The 16,067-nt window shown below is 42.9% G+C and overlaps 1 protein-coding gene across 1 annotated transcript in view; it reads right to left on the reverse strand.

Moving 5' to 3' along the window:
• Window positions 1-2,112: 2,112 nt before the first annotated feature.
• Window positions 2,113-16,067, reverse strand: part of malrd1 (MAM and LDL receptor class A domain containing 1) — a 38,888-nt gene continuing 24,933 nt past the window's right edge. Inside the window, exons 21-33 of the mRNA XM_034572882.1 lie at window positions 14,511-14,691; window positions 12,203-12,331; window positions 11,910-12,071; window positions 9,748-9,905; window positions 8,618-8,819; window positions 7,820-8,098; window positions 6,955-7,083; window positions 5,959-6,025; window positions 3,644-3,735; window positions 3,416-3,512; window positions 2,927-2,987; window positions 2,486-2,593; window positions 2,113-2,388 (exon numbers count right to left, since the gene is read on the reverse strand). Coding sequence (XP_034428773.1) covers window positions 2,287-2,388; window positions 2,486-2,593; window positions 2,927-2,987; window positions 3,416-3,512; window positions 3,644-3,735; window positions 5,959-6,025; window positions 6,955-7,083; window positions 7,820-8,098; window positions 8,618-8,819; window positions 9,748-9,905; window positions 11,910-12,071; window positions 12,203-12,331; window positions 14,511-14,691 — 1,767 coding nt within the window. The 3' untranslated portion in view covers window positions 2,113-2,286. The remainder of the gene's footprint in view (window positions 2,389-2,485; window positions 2,594-2,926; window positions 2,988-3,415; window positions 3,513-3,643; window positions 3,736-5,958; window positions 6,026-6,954; window positions 7,084-7,819; window positions 8,099-8,617; window positions 8,820-9,747; window positions 9,906-11,909; window positions 12,072-12,202; window positions 12,332-14,510; window positions 14,692-16,067) is intronic.

A 16,067-nucleotide genomic window follows, 5' to 3' on the forward strand; every position in this document is an offset into this window, starting at 1 on the left:
TTTTAAAAGCAGCACGGGAGGCAGGAGAGTTTCGCAGTGCGCGCGGGGGAAGCGGTGCAAGTGTCGGCTGCACCAGGGGGACCGACGCCTTCTTCTGTGAATAAAAAAACACCCCCACCGGGATACCGGGACGAACACTTGGATATGGCGGGTGTGAAGGCGATCGACCTTCTCCTTGGAGTTGTTGTAGTTTTGCAGTGCGTGGGGAACGTCCGAGCCGAGATCACAGCCGCGGACGGTAAGAACCTGCAGCCACACCATGAAAGCATGAAGCTGGGCCACACTGAGTTTAGTCCCTGCAGAGCAGAACGTGCAGGAGAACAGGTTTTCTCTTGTGCATCAGGATGAGTTTGTTTCATGCTTTGATTTGATCTGAAGGAGAAAGAAACGAGAGGTCTTCTGTCCATGTGCTTGAAATGAAAGCAGAGGTTGTGTGTGTGCAGCAGAAAGAGGAGGCAGAGGCTCAAGGCTGTTGTACTTTCATTAGGAGTCATTAGACCTTTCGTTTCCTACTAACTTCCTTTTTTCCATCTAGATGAAAGACTTTGTTTTCCAATTATCATATTTTCCCTCCAATTAAAATCTTGAGTTCATTGGGGAACTCAAGCCATGACTGGTCTGACTGTTAACACGTTGTTTTTCTACTCACATCATAATGTCTTGTTTGATAAAGAACTGTGGGCGAATTAAGACTAAACTTTTGTTTTAATTGAAGATTAATTGTATCAGTTCCTATGTTATGACCGTAGACGTAGATTGAAAAGACGACAGCTCCCCGACAGTGAAGCCAAAGCACTACGGTTGACCCCTGGTGGTTGGCTACAGTCATAAACACTGCCTCCTCCATGTTGTCGGATGGGACATGGACCAAATTAAAAAGTCAAAATACAAAGTATAAAAGATTTTTCTCAAAGATGGTTTGTGTCATTTATCACAGCAATGTATGTTCTTACTCTACTCTGTCTCTAAGTTTGGTTTTAAGAACTTTTTTGATATCATAAGAATGGTGTGAAACATCATGATTGACAGCTTTACGTCTGGATAGTGGAAGGAAGTGGAGACATGTCGACCATCTTTATTTACAGTCTACAACATCAGGACGTCATGTCTGGGTCATGAAACAATGTCACATGTTTAATAAAGGCCTGTGGAATAATCACACTCTTCTTGTAATTTATCACATTGGTGCAACTGAAGCAGGGATTTCATCAGCTCTTATATGTGATGACAGTGAGGCTCATAGGAAGCTGCAGTACACGGCCTGGTCATGTAAATCAACATGTAAGCGCGTATGGACACTTATGTCGACATGCGTGATGAGACACGACTGAACATGAATGACTGGTTTTAACTGGGCTGTTTATGACCCATCCACTCTGCACTGGTCGTCACAGGGAGTTAGAGATTCAGCTCACGCTACAGCTGCAGGAGGCTGACTTGTAATTTTCCAATAAAACCAGGTCATAACTATTTTATTTGCACTTGTGGGGATTAAAACAGATCACTAATGAAGTCGGGACTCTTTCTGGAAGCTCTGCGTGATCAGTGGAGCTTTTCAGTTCAGTGAACCAGATGTTTTCTGCTTTTGCCAACAACGAAGAAAACTTTTAATCGCGACGCACAAACGAACCGCAACTATTTCTGCGAGTGAAAGTTCGGTGGCAATGTTAATAAACTGCTACTCTGGCAGCATTAAGTACACAATGACTAAAATGAATTACGGTTAACGTTAACCCTTCTGTTATCTACTGTTAAATATTGACATTTGACTATTTTGCATGATAATCCAGATGCAAAATTTGAATCTTAAACTGTAAGAAACTTTTTAGAAATATTCAGAGGTGGATTTTGTACATATTTAATGTCCAGACACGACAATCATCTTATTGAAAGTTCCACAAGAACAAGAATAAGGTTATTTCCCCAAATGTTTTACCATTGCTTTAAAGGTTAGTTTAGCAGTGGCGCTCCTGTAAGTCAATGTTGATTCATTGGTATTTACATTGACAAAATGTATTAAACTTTTGAATTCAGCAATCCTCTTGTCCAAAGTTTTTATTTAAGATGTAATCACATAAGATTAAAAATAATTTAGCTGTAAACAACAGCCGTAGATCAGAATTGGCTTTCCGATACTTCTTGTCAGAATATCTGAACTCCCCTCCTCTCTTTGACTAGTTTCTCCTGACTTGGCACCTCAGCAAGTCAAGACACACTCATCAAGTATTTGCCCACACAGTCTGACACGGATCTACAGCAGCGTCGATATGTAAAGTCCACTGTTTTTTATGCTTCAGAGCTTGTGTGCTCGGTGCCATTAGCATCAGGGGGGGAATTGTACAGCGGGTTGGTGAAGGACAGTTTGGCGTCTCTCCAGGTCGAAGCCTGCTGCGGAGTAATAGACACAAAGAGACGAACATCATGTCACCGACCTCTGCACACATAATTAGAGTGAAGGCTGAAAGGCTGACCCGAGACACCTCACCTCCACCTCTCGCTTCCAGGGGTAGACGCTGATGGAAAGCCCCCGACCATCACTCTTCCTGGGGTTAAGCGTGGGACAAATGCATGGTCTTTCACGAGGGGACGGGAGCTGAGAGGAGGAGAATCATGTGCGGCAATTAGAAAATGACATGAGATCGCACAATGAAAATCTAATCGTTCCATTATGTGTCCATAATTACATTTTTTAACGTTCATAAAACCCTTCATCATGTTTCACCGACTCTTTCCACCGCTCGCTTTAACGAGTGCTGGGGCAAGTGCTGCGTTGTGGAGATACCAGTTCACGCTTCTCTATTTTTAACTGGCAGTCACATGAAAGAGAACATGTACAAAAAAAAGAATTCTATTTGTGTAGGTGAGAGACCTGGTGTCGCTCAAACAGAATTCGCTGACGATTGATTGGTCATCTCCGTGCACTGACCTCTGCTCTCCGGTCAAAGGCTGAGTCATGCATCTCCTCGTAGTTCATCTGGTCAGGTTTTCTGCAGAGTCAGCAAATGCACAATCATCACCTTCATCATTAACAGCATCATCATCAGCATCAGTGTCATTGTTGTAACCATAGACTGTTTGTCAAGATGAATGACATAACAGCTCCGAAAAAACAGCTTGATCGCCCCCTGGTGTCTGGTTGCAGCACAGGTCATGAACCCGCCTCCTCCATGTAAGTGGATGGGGCACAGACCAAACCAAGAAGTCAAAGATGTTTTCTGTCAATTCTCATCACGCTGATGTATGTTCATATCTGTGGTTAGTTTGGTTTTAATTAGTTAATCTATTGAAAGGTCATGATTGACAGGTGAGACCGACTCTGGCTCCAAATGACCAGATATCTCGGCTTCATTTTTGGAGAAAGTGGAGACATGTCATCCATCTTTACATACAGCTTATGGTCGTACCCACAACTCACAATAAGTGGCATTTTCTCCTGCATGCAGCCAGGACGCAGACGGCGACTCCGGCTACGAGCAGCAGCAGTCCAATGGCGATGCCAGTGTACACAGCATCTAAACAGAAGGGAGGTGGATGTAATTCTTGCAAAGACGAGGGGCTTCAATGAACTGCAGAGACATTGATGCAAGGATACAGAAAACAGATTGAGGTGAGACGGCTTGATGGAGGTGTGTTTCTTTATTACCCATCTGCGTGTCCTCTGGTTCAGGTGTCGGGGTGGAGAGAGACGGCTTCGCCCTCACGTGGCAACGGTTCCCCGTCCATCCTGGAGAACATCTGTGAAAAGACACGGAAAACAGATCCATGATTGATACAAAGACTTTGGGGGGAACAATCAATCGTTCAAACTTTATTTGTTTAGCACTTTTCATCGTTCAAAGTTATTGCAGGTGATTTGCAGAAATGTAGCGATTAAACATCTGGTGATATTCTGTATTTCTTATTATTGTCAATAAATCCCACAAAAAAAACAAAAACGAAAACACTGATCTTTTTTATTAAAGATGTAAAACTTAAGGAGGAATGAATGTGCTGGGGACTGATTGTAACAGGGTAGAGGCTGGAAAGTTTTGAGAGAATAATGTGTTGTTTTTAATCTTTTCATGGTATTTATTGACAATATAAGACACAATAACTTCAGCGTTATCCTTTAAAAAGAGAACAAAAAAATGATAAAAGTAAAACAGAACAAATAAAACACTAAAATAGATAAAGAGAAGAGACTATACATGAATCTTAAGCACACATATTCTCTCACACCATATTTTACAAAAGCACTATCTTGACAAATGGTGCAGGATTTTCCTGCGGGACATCCTGGACCCGAACACAGACTAATTGCAAATAGTTTGGACGGTCTGGTTTGCTGCATCTCTGGAAAAGAAAAGCAACTTCCTCTATTCCCAAACAAGGATTGTGCTCCAAGTCAACATCTGTTCGGTATCAGCTTGATTTCTGAGCAACATTGACCTTCTAATGCGAAACACAAGCCCTCTGCAAAGCCACGCGGTGTCATTATCATTCAGAGGGGGTCAGGGCACATATTGTGTGACGGCCTGGCCATGGCAGTGGGCCGTCCCTGGCCTGCTTCCCCCGGTGGATCCTGCTCGGCAGAGTGGAGAGACGTGACGCAAATACTGAGCCAGAGGAAGCCTCCGTTTCTCGGGCTCTGCTGCAGCAGGGCTGTTATCAACGCTGGAACGGACACAGTTCCCCACCGCACAGAATGACGGCAGTGAAGTTACATAATGAGGAAGCAGCGGCGCAAATTGTTGTTTTCTTTACCCTAGAATGTCCCCTTTATATTTAAATACTTCATATTTACATCAGGAGCGGGTCCTCTCTACGGAGGCCGCCATGTTTTTTACAGTAGCCCAGCCTGGACAAACTAAACACCTTTTGAGTTTTTATGACAACTGAAGGCTGCCACAGGTTCTCTTTCACGTTTTGAAGAGGAGGGTGAGATGAGGGACATTCAGCTGCAACATGCAACTTCACCACTAGATGTCACTAAATTCTACACGCTGAACCTTTAAGTCAGGCTATCAGAAATCACCAGAAGAAAACAAAGATCTGTTACGAGGTTAGATGCTATAAAAAGTGGTTTCTGACAGATACCCAAAGTGAAAATATCCGCTAATATAAAACTGACAGGTGTAAGGGAGGAAGTTGTCCCTGACAGTGACTTGCATTAAGACTGTGAGGCATCAGGCTGAAGGTGAGAATCTCCCTTTCAGTTTCTGACCAATCAGTGACCCCCTCGTGCCCTAAGAATGCAGGCATAGTCCTCCCGTTTCTCCTGCTGCACAACTCACATAAATTTTGGGGGGGGAATGAAAACCTTCGGAAATGAGAATGGAGAAATGTGAATCACTCAGACAGGATTCACTGGCGCATCATGATGTTAGCAGATGCAGCAGCAAGTCCCATTATTGCATTCTTACTTTTTATAATGAAATATCACATCGCAGATATTCCAGGCTGGTGATGCAGAAGCTAAATTCACAATCTCTAGAAAACCTCCAACAGAGCGAGCATAGAGTTTGTCTCCAATGTGTTTTTGAAAGGCAGACGGAGATTCCTATGACAACCTATAGGAATATTAATCTCATTTTTTTGTGGTCTACACACTGAGACCATTGGTAGCAGGGGCCGTGTTTAAATATTTACCAGGAGAATCCATCAGAGATTCCCAGGAAACTCTGTGCTGGTGGATAAATGAAGGCAGAACCACCCTGGTTAAGCTGTGGGGGATACGCAGATTCCCACAAGCTTCATGGAGCGTGTCTTTTCCAAGGAAAGAAACGAGGCTGATGGGATTTCCATGTTTTAAGTCTCACAAAGAAAGATAAAGGATGGGAGGGGGAGTGGGAAGAGGAGACATGATACTTATCTTTGTTTGTGGATGTTCATGAATGTGACTGAGTGTGTGAGGTGTGTGCGTTTGTCTGTTTATGAATGTGTGTTTGTGTGTGTGTGTCCCGGTGAAGTTGAACTCACGTGCAAACGGGCCCGTGTTTGTGCACGAGGCACGAGCCCCGATCCAGGCAGAACATCGGAGGACAATCTGCAAAAAAGAAATTGACCGTCACGGCTGAATCTTGTGCAAACAAATACACAGAAAAGAAAAACTTCCAAAGTTTTGCCTCCACTCTGTTTCACTGTCATTTTCCATGTCTCTCTTTACCCGAGAGGAGACAGAAAAACACTCAAAAAAAGTTGCTCTAACACAAGAAAATGAAATCAGTGATTGTTGCCAAGGGAAACTGTGCTGTGTGCTCTGTTCAGTCTCATCCATTAACCTCAGACACCGTGAGCTTGTACAATAAACCACAAACATACATCCATTTTCTCCCTGCACATCTGCCGTCAAATATTCTCCCCTCTTTAAGTTGTGTGAGGACTGACTGTGGAATAATCTTCAAGTTTGAAGCCCTGAAGTTCTGCTCAGCTCCTGATAAAGTTACTTTGGCTCAGCAGTGGTTTTCAGATTGAACGAGAGGTTCGGCGTTTGTCCTGAAAATGCAGGAAAGCGGAGGATTTAATGGATTTTGGCAGCGTGCAGTAACCTGCGAGGTGTGTTTTGAAGACTAAACAGTCCGACTCGAGAATGTCCCGAGAGCCAGTGCTCTGGGTGGAAATGAGCCACCACGAATAGGGATTTGGCAGCACTTCAGTCAGAAGTGACTCATCAGAGCACTATACAGTGGCAACAACAACTATATGTAGCCGTTAAGTAGCAAAATCCATGTATTTTAAAAAGAAATCTTCTTTTATGTATACAAACATAAAAGAACTGTCTTGCCGCTGAAAAGCCATATTTAAATTGAATGTCACAAATGGTTTACATCATAGCAGGAAAAATATCTTTAAGCGGAAACTACATATATTAATATACTGAGAAGTGAAAGGCACAGAATGAACCCTGTGTCCTGTCATGGACAATGTATTACAACAAAAACTCTAAAAGGGGCCGGGTTAGTGAGGATATGTTACCATGGCAGCTGGACTCGTCGGAGTGGAACGGCAGACAGTCGGCCGAGCGGTCGCAGCGCTTCTGAAGTGGGATACAAGCAGGTGGACCTGCTTCACACACCAGTTCTCCCAGCTCGCACTGCAGCAGAGCTGTTGCACAAAAAAAAAAGAAAAAGAAGAAGAAGAAGCAGAGAAAATTGGTAAAATATGTCGAGGGAGGGGGGGGGGCAGCGTGCATTCACAGATCACTATGAGCAGCATACTATAAAAGGGATTAGAGATTGTAAAGCTGCTTTGACACTTTGATCCTAATCTGTGGGATAATGTGTGTGTGTGCTTTCCTAATTTCCCCTCAGTGGATAACGATATGAGCGTTACCAGTCTCACAAGAAGGGGATTTCAAGACATTCTTTCAGTTCTCGCATGAAAATTCAAACAATCAACTCACACCGTTCACTAAACTACAACGCAGATCATTAATAGGTTAAATATGGAATAAAGTCGACAGGGACAACACAAATTATTCTTCCCAGTTTTAGACAAAAAGGTAAAGTTTGTCTCACTGTTTCAGATAAAAAGAATGAACAGCAAGGCAACTGAGCTCCCTTTAAAGTATCTAGATCTTCTGTCTTCATCCCAATGCAAAGGAGGTGGATTAAATATTAACCATGGAGTTTATCATGGTGAAAAAAGCATTAAAAAAAACTCATAATTTACACCTCTAGACAAAGAATGTGATGCACTTAAGTTGTTGTTGTGCCATATATTTGTTTCTATTGTTTATCACATCGGCAGACTACTAAAATATTCTGTCTGTCCCCATCTCTGTGCTGGCACCTGTCTAGTCAAAGTAATTCCTGCTTTATAAAGACACACAGATACTTACGGCAGCTGTTCTCATCTTCTCCGTCAGAGCAGTCGGGGACACCGTCGCAGCGCAGTATGGACGGGAGGCACTGAAAGTCTGAACACTGATAAAACCCAATGGGACAGAGGAGCTGAGGAGGAATAGTCCCAGGTACCAAGGCCGGACAGCGCTCTTCATCGGACTGATCAGCACAGTCGGGCTCTTTGTCACACCTCCAGCTCTGTGGGATGCACTGGAAGGAGTAGGCACACTGGAACTGGTCCGTTCTGCAGGTCGGAGGCTGGGGAGTCACTGGTCCTGTTGGGACACATAAATACAGATAAACACAGCGAGATGAGTGATCTGTTCTTATTGAGTTTAGCTCACACGCAGCGAGAATCCTGGAGTGAGGAATCTCAGAGGAATGTTTTGAGACAGTGTGGAAAACAGAGAGGTTTGCTAATGGCTACAGTTCAGAGAGGGAGATCAGGGGTGGAGGGAGGAAACACAGTAAAAAACACATAGTAAATGTAACTGCTTTCCCCCCATACTGCCCTCCATCATGTCCCTCAATGCCGATCCAGGCTCCATTATATACTGTATATGGACCTGCAGGGCAACAGGCTCCATTAACTCACTACACACTTCAGGAAGGTCCCCACAATTTATATGGAAACAAAGAGCGTGGATGATGGAGAACAGAAAATTGGAGAAAAAGAAGCATGAAAAATGTGCTGGCACGGCCGAACATGAGGAAAAACAAAAAAGGTAATTGGAAGTGTATAAGGGCACAACGACCCCAGGGAGGAAGAGAGAAATATTAAATAATAGCTTTACCTACAACCCCACACTCTGGAGTGAAGGAGACGTCATCCAGGGCGATGTCCGTCCACTTGTCTCCACCCACCTCTGCCTGGAAGGTCACTCTGAAAGGTGCCGAGTTGGACAGGAGGACGTTGGCGTATGTCCACTGGCCGCCATGGTTTCCAGTGGTCGCCCACATCAACAGACTGATACCGCTGGGTCCCACAGTGAAGACCTAGAGGTGCAGAGGGAACATCAACTTGAGGTCAGAATCCAATGAAATGATTCAAACTGGCAGTGAAGTAGAAATGTATTTCAGCCTGAAAGGAAACAGTAAAAACGTACAGGTAGATATTTTATAATATATGAATATATGTAAATATTGTATAATATGCAACAGAACACAATATGTTTTGTGCGCTTCACAATCATATTTTGTATGTGTATAGTACTATACTTTCACAAGGTCCTTGGGTAAATGTACTTAACTACATCCTATCACTGTTCCTCAACTTGTTTTAAAACAAACACATCCTCCTCACATCAGTGTCAACATCTCATGAGAGTTTTAATTAAATCATTATGGCTCTTGTATGTATTCATAGTCACAGAAGTGTTTAACAAAAGCGAAAGACAAACAAATCTTTAGTTTTATGCAGCATTGCAATTCCCTGACTTCTTTAACAATAATAATTTAAGAAAGAGGAGAAAGTATCTCATCTTTGGCTACATGTAGTTTTTTTATAGCACACATTCTTTCTAATTAGTTTTTTTTTTTAACATTTGCTTATTTGTTGTTTTGAAATTAACCCAGCAGACAAAGACACCTAACAAAGACAGGAAGTGATGGATATCTTAATAAAAGTTGTAAGGCTGATGTGCTTTGATGGATTATTTCCTGGCAGGGACACTTTCATTCCTTCCTGTGGGTATCAGGTGATTGACGGTGGGCGACGTGGAACATAGCGAGAGGCTGGAGAAAAACAGGACAGACATTTCTGACGAAGACAAAATTAAGCCTTCAGGTTGACTTTGATGGATCGTCTGGCAGCGAATGACAAAGAAAGACAAACATGTTTGGAAGCTTGATGCCCGAGGAAAAAAAAACGAAAAAAACCCCCAACTTTGAATAGTTTATGGAAATGCAGCAGAGACGAGATCACCTTCAGCGTTCCCATCTTGTCTGAGTCGTGCATGAAGAACCAGAAGCGCAGGTGACACAGGCCGACGCTGCCCGGAAACGGACGCCTCGTCGTCAGCTTGGCAATGTCACCCTCCCTCTGAGTGGCTGAGTTCACATACAGGAAGTTCCCTCCACCACCTTTGGAGATAAACACAGATAAAGACGCTTCACATCTGCGTTACATGCAGGGAAAAGAAAATACCCACAGCTAAATCCTGCTCAACCAAGCAATTTCTGCTTTGCTGCTGGAAAAGAAATCCAATAACTTTCTTGTGTTGATTCCAATACACAATATTTTGACAGAAGAAAGCGTTTGTGCTGTTGTGAAACGTTGCAGCCAGAAGCCAGAAGCTCCACAGATCTTCGGCGCGGCTGGGGCTGGAGGATGAGACGGCATGTGAGCCACGCCAGAACAAAGTGCAAGTTTTCCACATGAGTTAAAGGGGATTTGAGCACAATTCCGAGCACGCAGCAAACTGTGCTCGCACCCATAACACTGGATTCTTCCTCTGACTCAAAGAGATGAATAATCCAAATGAAAAGGAAAAATACCCCAAAAATTCACATTGGAAAATGTTATTTTCCTGATAAGGCTAATGCGTGATGTCTGCAGGGTCATGTCTTGTCCTTTTTCAGCTCTCATGTATGCGTGTGTACTTTTTGCAAACAATTCAAAGTATAGAACATACACTGTATTTAAAATGGACGTAGATTCTGGTTCTGGAAATATAACCCAATGCTTTCTGTTGAGTATTTTTGAATGTTTTCTTTCGAATGACCGGCAATAGGCGGTTTCTATTGAAGTCTATGAGATACAAAAACTTGATTTATAACGTCAGTAAACATTTTCTAAAGGAATTTAACATCTCAATCTCTGGTTTCAAGTCTTCTTCAATACAGCATGAGGTCCATCTAGTAAGTTATGGTTCCATTTGGAGTCAAATAGACGATAAAGCTTGTGTCGCCCAATCGGTGCAGGTCGCAGGTGTAGGTCTGTGTGCAGTGTCTACGAAGACCACGCCTTCGAAGAATGTGGCACCTGAATTGGGAAACAGCTTTGAGGTGACCAGGCCTCCTCCGGTTCAACATGACCTCTACATTGTCTCTGCCTGTGTAGTAAACTGTATAGTACATCTACTAGTACATTCAAGAATCACGTTTTATTCACCTTTCAAAAAACAATCAAACTACTACTTAAGATGGTTTACACACAGAAATTGATTAATCCGCCATTTATTTGTTTACATAGATGAATATCTTTAGTCTGACATTTGTCAGGAAATTGTCAAAACATTGGCAAATGTTTACCAGTTTGACATCTAATTTATATCACAGCAAAATATCGAAACAGAAAGAAACTATTGTGATATTCTGAGAAGCACAAAACGAGACTGAGTTTTCATCAACAAATGATTAATAGTTTATCAGAATTGTTGACAGTTAATTTTCTTTTCCATCGAGCCGTGAATCTAAACCCAGTTAATAAACTGAGGCGGCTCACACCTCAGTGTAACTCGCTGTCCTTCGCTTCACTTCTCTGTTTGACGTGAAGCAAACTGTACACTGCTAAATGGCTCCCCCCCCCCCCCCCCCCCCCCCCTCAAATGCACTCGTGCTTTACAAAACTGTAATTGCTTTTTTTTTTTTTTTTTACTATTTTCGTCCTCCTATATTTTATGTAGCAGATGAGATTGAAAATTAAACGCAAAGTCACATAGAAAAATGAAGGTTTACGTTGCCTTGTATGGATGAGGCCAATTATAATCTCTGCTCCAGTTATTTATACTCTAAGATTCATTTCAAATTAAATCAGCAGCAAAAGAAAATCATGTTTTGATGCAGCAGCAAGATAAACAACAAGTCCGTCGCTGTTCAGCTCAGTGCGACTCAGCGTGACATTGATCAGGATGTATTATTAACTCTGCTGTCACGTACTTGTCGGAAGCTCCTTTTTTACCAGCTGTCAATTTATAAATACAAAAACGCTGAGCTTCCTGAGAGCAGGAAACAAGGAGAAGGTGTCAGATCAGAACGTACTTACATGTTCCTTATAGAGAGCAGGGACAAACAACATGTTGGGTTAAAATCTGAGTGTTTGTATAGACATGTAATCTCTGGGAGACAAGGAGAGAGAGTACTGACCTGGACTGTGGTCAGAGTGAGGTCCAGCTCCTGGTGTCTCAGTCTTGTGACCTATTCTCCAATCAAAGTTATCATCAGGGTCCTGAGAAAGCTGGCACTTCTCCTCCCACTGGGTTTCATCCATGTTGAAATCACAGGCACCTGGTGAGCCAACTATGTGGTCTGCTCGATGACGTAGAGAGAGATGGAAGAAAATTGGGAGGTGTGTCGGTTAAAAGTTGTTGTTCTGCTCTGAAATCAAAAACAGTTCAGTCCCTGTGGGGAAAGAAATCTATTTCCCATTTCTTGCTCACCGCAGTCCATCTCGTCTGATTCGTCGGCACAGTCGGCCTTGTTGTCGCACACCAGGTGAGATTCGATGCAGTCGCCGTTGTGGCACACAAAGTCTGTGAGTGCAGGACAGCTGACCGGCTCCACGGCATCTAGGAGACAAACAGAGGAACAAAGAAACCACGTCTGGAGGGGAAGCAATTACAGCTCGTGTTTGTTTTCTTCTCCTTCTATCTAGAGACAGGAGCCTGTGAAGCATTTACCGTTCAGATCGACTAAATCTTTGCGCCAGGGGGAAATGCAACAACGCACAACTGTATCCAATTAAAAACGCGGCCTCCTCGCTTTGCTCCGGACCAAAGGGCACGAGGAGCGGAGGAGACACTAAAACACAGGCAGAAAAGGCCTGTGATGGGAAATCACAGCCTCTTTCCTCCGGCTCTGCCTCGGCGGTGCAGACAGGACGAAAGGGGATCAGGTGGATCAGAGGAAAGAGCTCAATTTTTTTGCATGTGTGTAGATGCGTGTGTGTACTCCTCTACTTCAAAAGACGTTAAATGATGACTGAAATGAGGAAAAAGTTGTTGGACTGCATTGCGGGAGGTTATTTCCATCACGGGATGAGCTGAAAACACATTTGGCACACGTTTAAAAATTTGATGGAAGTTGTGTGTGAGTGCCAATTAGCTTTTGGGACAGACAGTTTGCCTACTTGTCAGTCCTCGCATGCACGCCTCTCAGTCTATTTTGATTTACGTCTGCGGGTCGGTGTTTACGTCTCTCCGTGTAAGTGTGTTTATAAGTGTGTGTCGCAGGGAAGAGCCTTGGCAGGGCCGGGGAAGGGGCCCCGCACAGTGTCCAGCCTTGTGCCAGGTCCCGTGTAATGTGGAACATCTGTCTCGTCCATAAACATCAAACGGCCACTGACAGCGACTGTCATCACGCAGAAGAGGCGAACGCTCTCCCTCTAAGACATGCTCTCTCTCTCTCTCTCTCACTCTCTCTCTCTCTCTCTCTCCGTGGATAAACCAGCAAACTATCGGCCGGGATGATCGTAAAGTCATCTCACAGCATAATTAGATCTCGCTTTTGAAGATACGTTGGAAATAAAGTTAGATAAAAGAGGAACGGAGAGAAGCGAGAGAGAAGTTTAATTTAAAAATAATATAGACTGAGATCCACTAGTTTGGAGTTTTCTAGGCCACGTTTACAGCTATGTTCAGTTTCCTTAAGTGCTTTGAATAACCTCGAATTTTTAACTTACATCAAATTGCATTGCTTCAGAGAGCTGCAAGGTTAAGGTTTTATTTCCAAGACGACAGATATGAGCTGGTCTGAAAAACTGGCCGACAGTAAATGAGTTTCTCTTAGTATCTAAGTCAAATTACAGCTACTTTTAAATGAAAGAGGCAATAAGAAAGACTTCAGGCAGAGGTGATGTGCTGAACCCTTCACCCGCTGACTCTGATTACTTTGCCACGTGATGAAATCTCTAGCTTTGAAAGACTTTCCACTCCACTGCTTCATTTGGGAACAATGAGATTTTGAGACACTTTTCATTAGAACAGGTTTTAAACACCTAAATCAAAGATGACAGTGCAATAAAGGAACAGAAACCAATAACTTTTACTTAGAAACGCTGCAAACAAAGCTTTTATTATTTTTTCTGGCACACGGCCTTGTAGTCAACACCCAATGAACACCTTGTTCTTGTGCTCTTTGAATTAAATAATCATTTATACACAATACTAAATATAATGTTTGAACTTTGAGGTCTCGGTAAAAAGCAGCTCAGTGTAGTGTCGAGTTTAGATGAAAGTCGGGATGTAAAAAAAGTTTTCAGGTGTGACATAAGTAATTTAAAACGTACGAACGTTAATCATAAAAACATCTGTATTGTTTGAGAGGGATGGACGTAAAGTTTAACATGTGACAAGTCCACATTAAAGCTGATTGTTTTATTACGTTAAATTGTTTATAAAGTATGACGTCAGCAGTTCCGAGTTGTTGTTCCTACTGGAGTTGGCGTTTTCCCACTCAGGAACTATTTTTATCAATTATTCCGACACCATATTAATGCACAGTAATTTCCAAAGAACTGTGGGTAAAAGAAGAAGATTAATACTAAGGACAGTACCTAGTATTTATAGGAATCATTAGTATTGTCATTAGTATAGTTTCACTTCATGTAAATTCCAGGGATTGGTGCAGTTCAATCTGCATAGTTACTTACTTTATCTTTTAGAACTGTTCTTTATATTTCATTTGAATTTGGTTTGTCGGAGAAAGTCAAGCGGTGTAACAAAGCAGTGTTGTGTGTATATCACCTACTTGGGGCACAGTCTATGAACTCCAAGTCATCCAGGGCAGCTCCTCCGCTCACATCCCTGGAGCGAATCCCCTCAAATATCACCTCAAAGTTCCTCAGCCTCCTCAGGGGGACCTCAGCTCGGATCCACTCGTTCCCCTGATGCCCCGTTTTATTCCACACTTCCAACAAGTCGTTGTCTTTCTGTGGAGAAGAGCAGCAATGACACCATCACACTGTGGGTATTTCACTCGGGTTACACCACTGTCAAAGGGGATTGAAAAGCTGCAGCAGAGTCAAACAGAAACTTTGAGTTTCATTAGTGTGAAGAACTTTAAGTTTAAATGAGCTGGAATGAACTCCTGGACAGACTGCTGCTGCTGAGGAGTCATTAAAGTCTCATTAGCATAACACCACAGTAATAAGTTCCCTACCTTGAGAGCTGATAATCACACTGAGCACTGCTCTCCTTGAGTTATGGCAATGGATTTATCTCATGCCGCATCAGGTCAAATGTCTTGCCCAGTAACTACTTTGTAAATCTAATAACGTCCCAGTTAACTGTACTGCTGTTCCAGTAACAACCACACAGCGAGCATAGTTTTCCATCTTCAACAGGAACCTGAGCTTTGGGTCCCACAGTTTTGCCTAGTTTGTGCATTTTTATGGTCTTTGAATTTGCATTTCAGTTCTCTGGACTTTGGATTTGGATCTTTGGATTTGGTTTAAAGGGTGGCACGGTAGACCAGTGGTTAGCACAGTGGCCTTACAGCAACAGTTCGAACCCCCCTTCAGCCGAGGGTATTTTAGTGTGGAGTCAACGTGTTCTCCTCGTGTCTACGTTTGTTTTCTCTGGTTTTCTCTTTGTGTTCCCTTGTCTTCTTTGTCGTTCAATGTGTTCAAAGCGGGAGTTTTCTTAAGTTTCAGTTTAGGACACATTCCTGTGTTTTGACTTATTTCAGTTCAGATTGCCTTGTGCCTGCCAACCTGCCATGAAAGACTCGAAATCTTCAAATGCATTTGGATTCCGCTTTCTACAAACCTCACAAGAAGTCGTGACTGACTTGTTGGTTTCTTTCTTTTCATGAAAAAAAGACTTGTGGTCATATTCTTTAAGTGTGAAGCCAAACCAAGCGTGATTCATCTCGTGCTTCTGTAAGCAACCCGAGGGCTAAACTTCGGCCAACTGAGACCAGGTAATATGGATCGGAGGAGCCTTATTGCGATTCCCTCTCTCTAAGTTACATCTATTCGGCGGAAACACATTTTCGATCTTGTTCCTCCCTCGAGGTGATTGCACAGATTAAAGTCCACTTTATCTGAAGGTCAATACGGGAAAAGCGCTGCCTAGTTAAACCACTGAGTGTTTAATGGAGGAAAGTATAGATTTTACTACCCATCCTGCAGAAGTTCTGGACTTGAACACTGGCTTTTATCAGGGCGGACATTTTGAAATGTCACACTAGATAAGCACTGGTAATAGTGCTGACGTTAACACATGCCACTGTTTCATTATTTACATGTGCCTCTCCCACTATGAACGTTTCAAAGTGTTTGCTGTGAAAAGCATCCTCGTCCTC

Source organism: Hippoglossus hippoglossus, chromosome 20, assembly GCF_009819705.1.
Source record: "Hippoglossus hippoglossus isolate fHipHip1 chromosome 20, fHipHip1.pri, whole genome shotgun sequence".
In the NCBI taxonomy this organism is placed as follows: domain Eukaryota; kingdom Metazoa; phylum Chordata; class Actinopteri; order Pleuronectiformes; family Pleuronectidae; genus Hippoglossus; species Hippoglossus hippoglossus.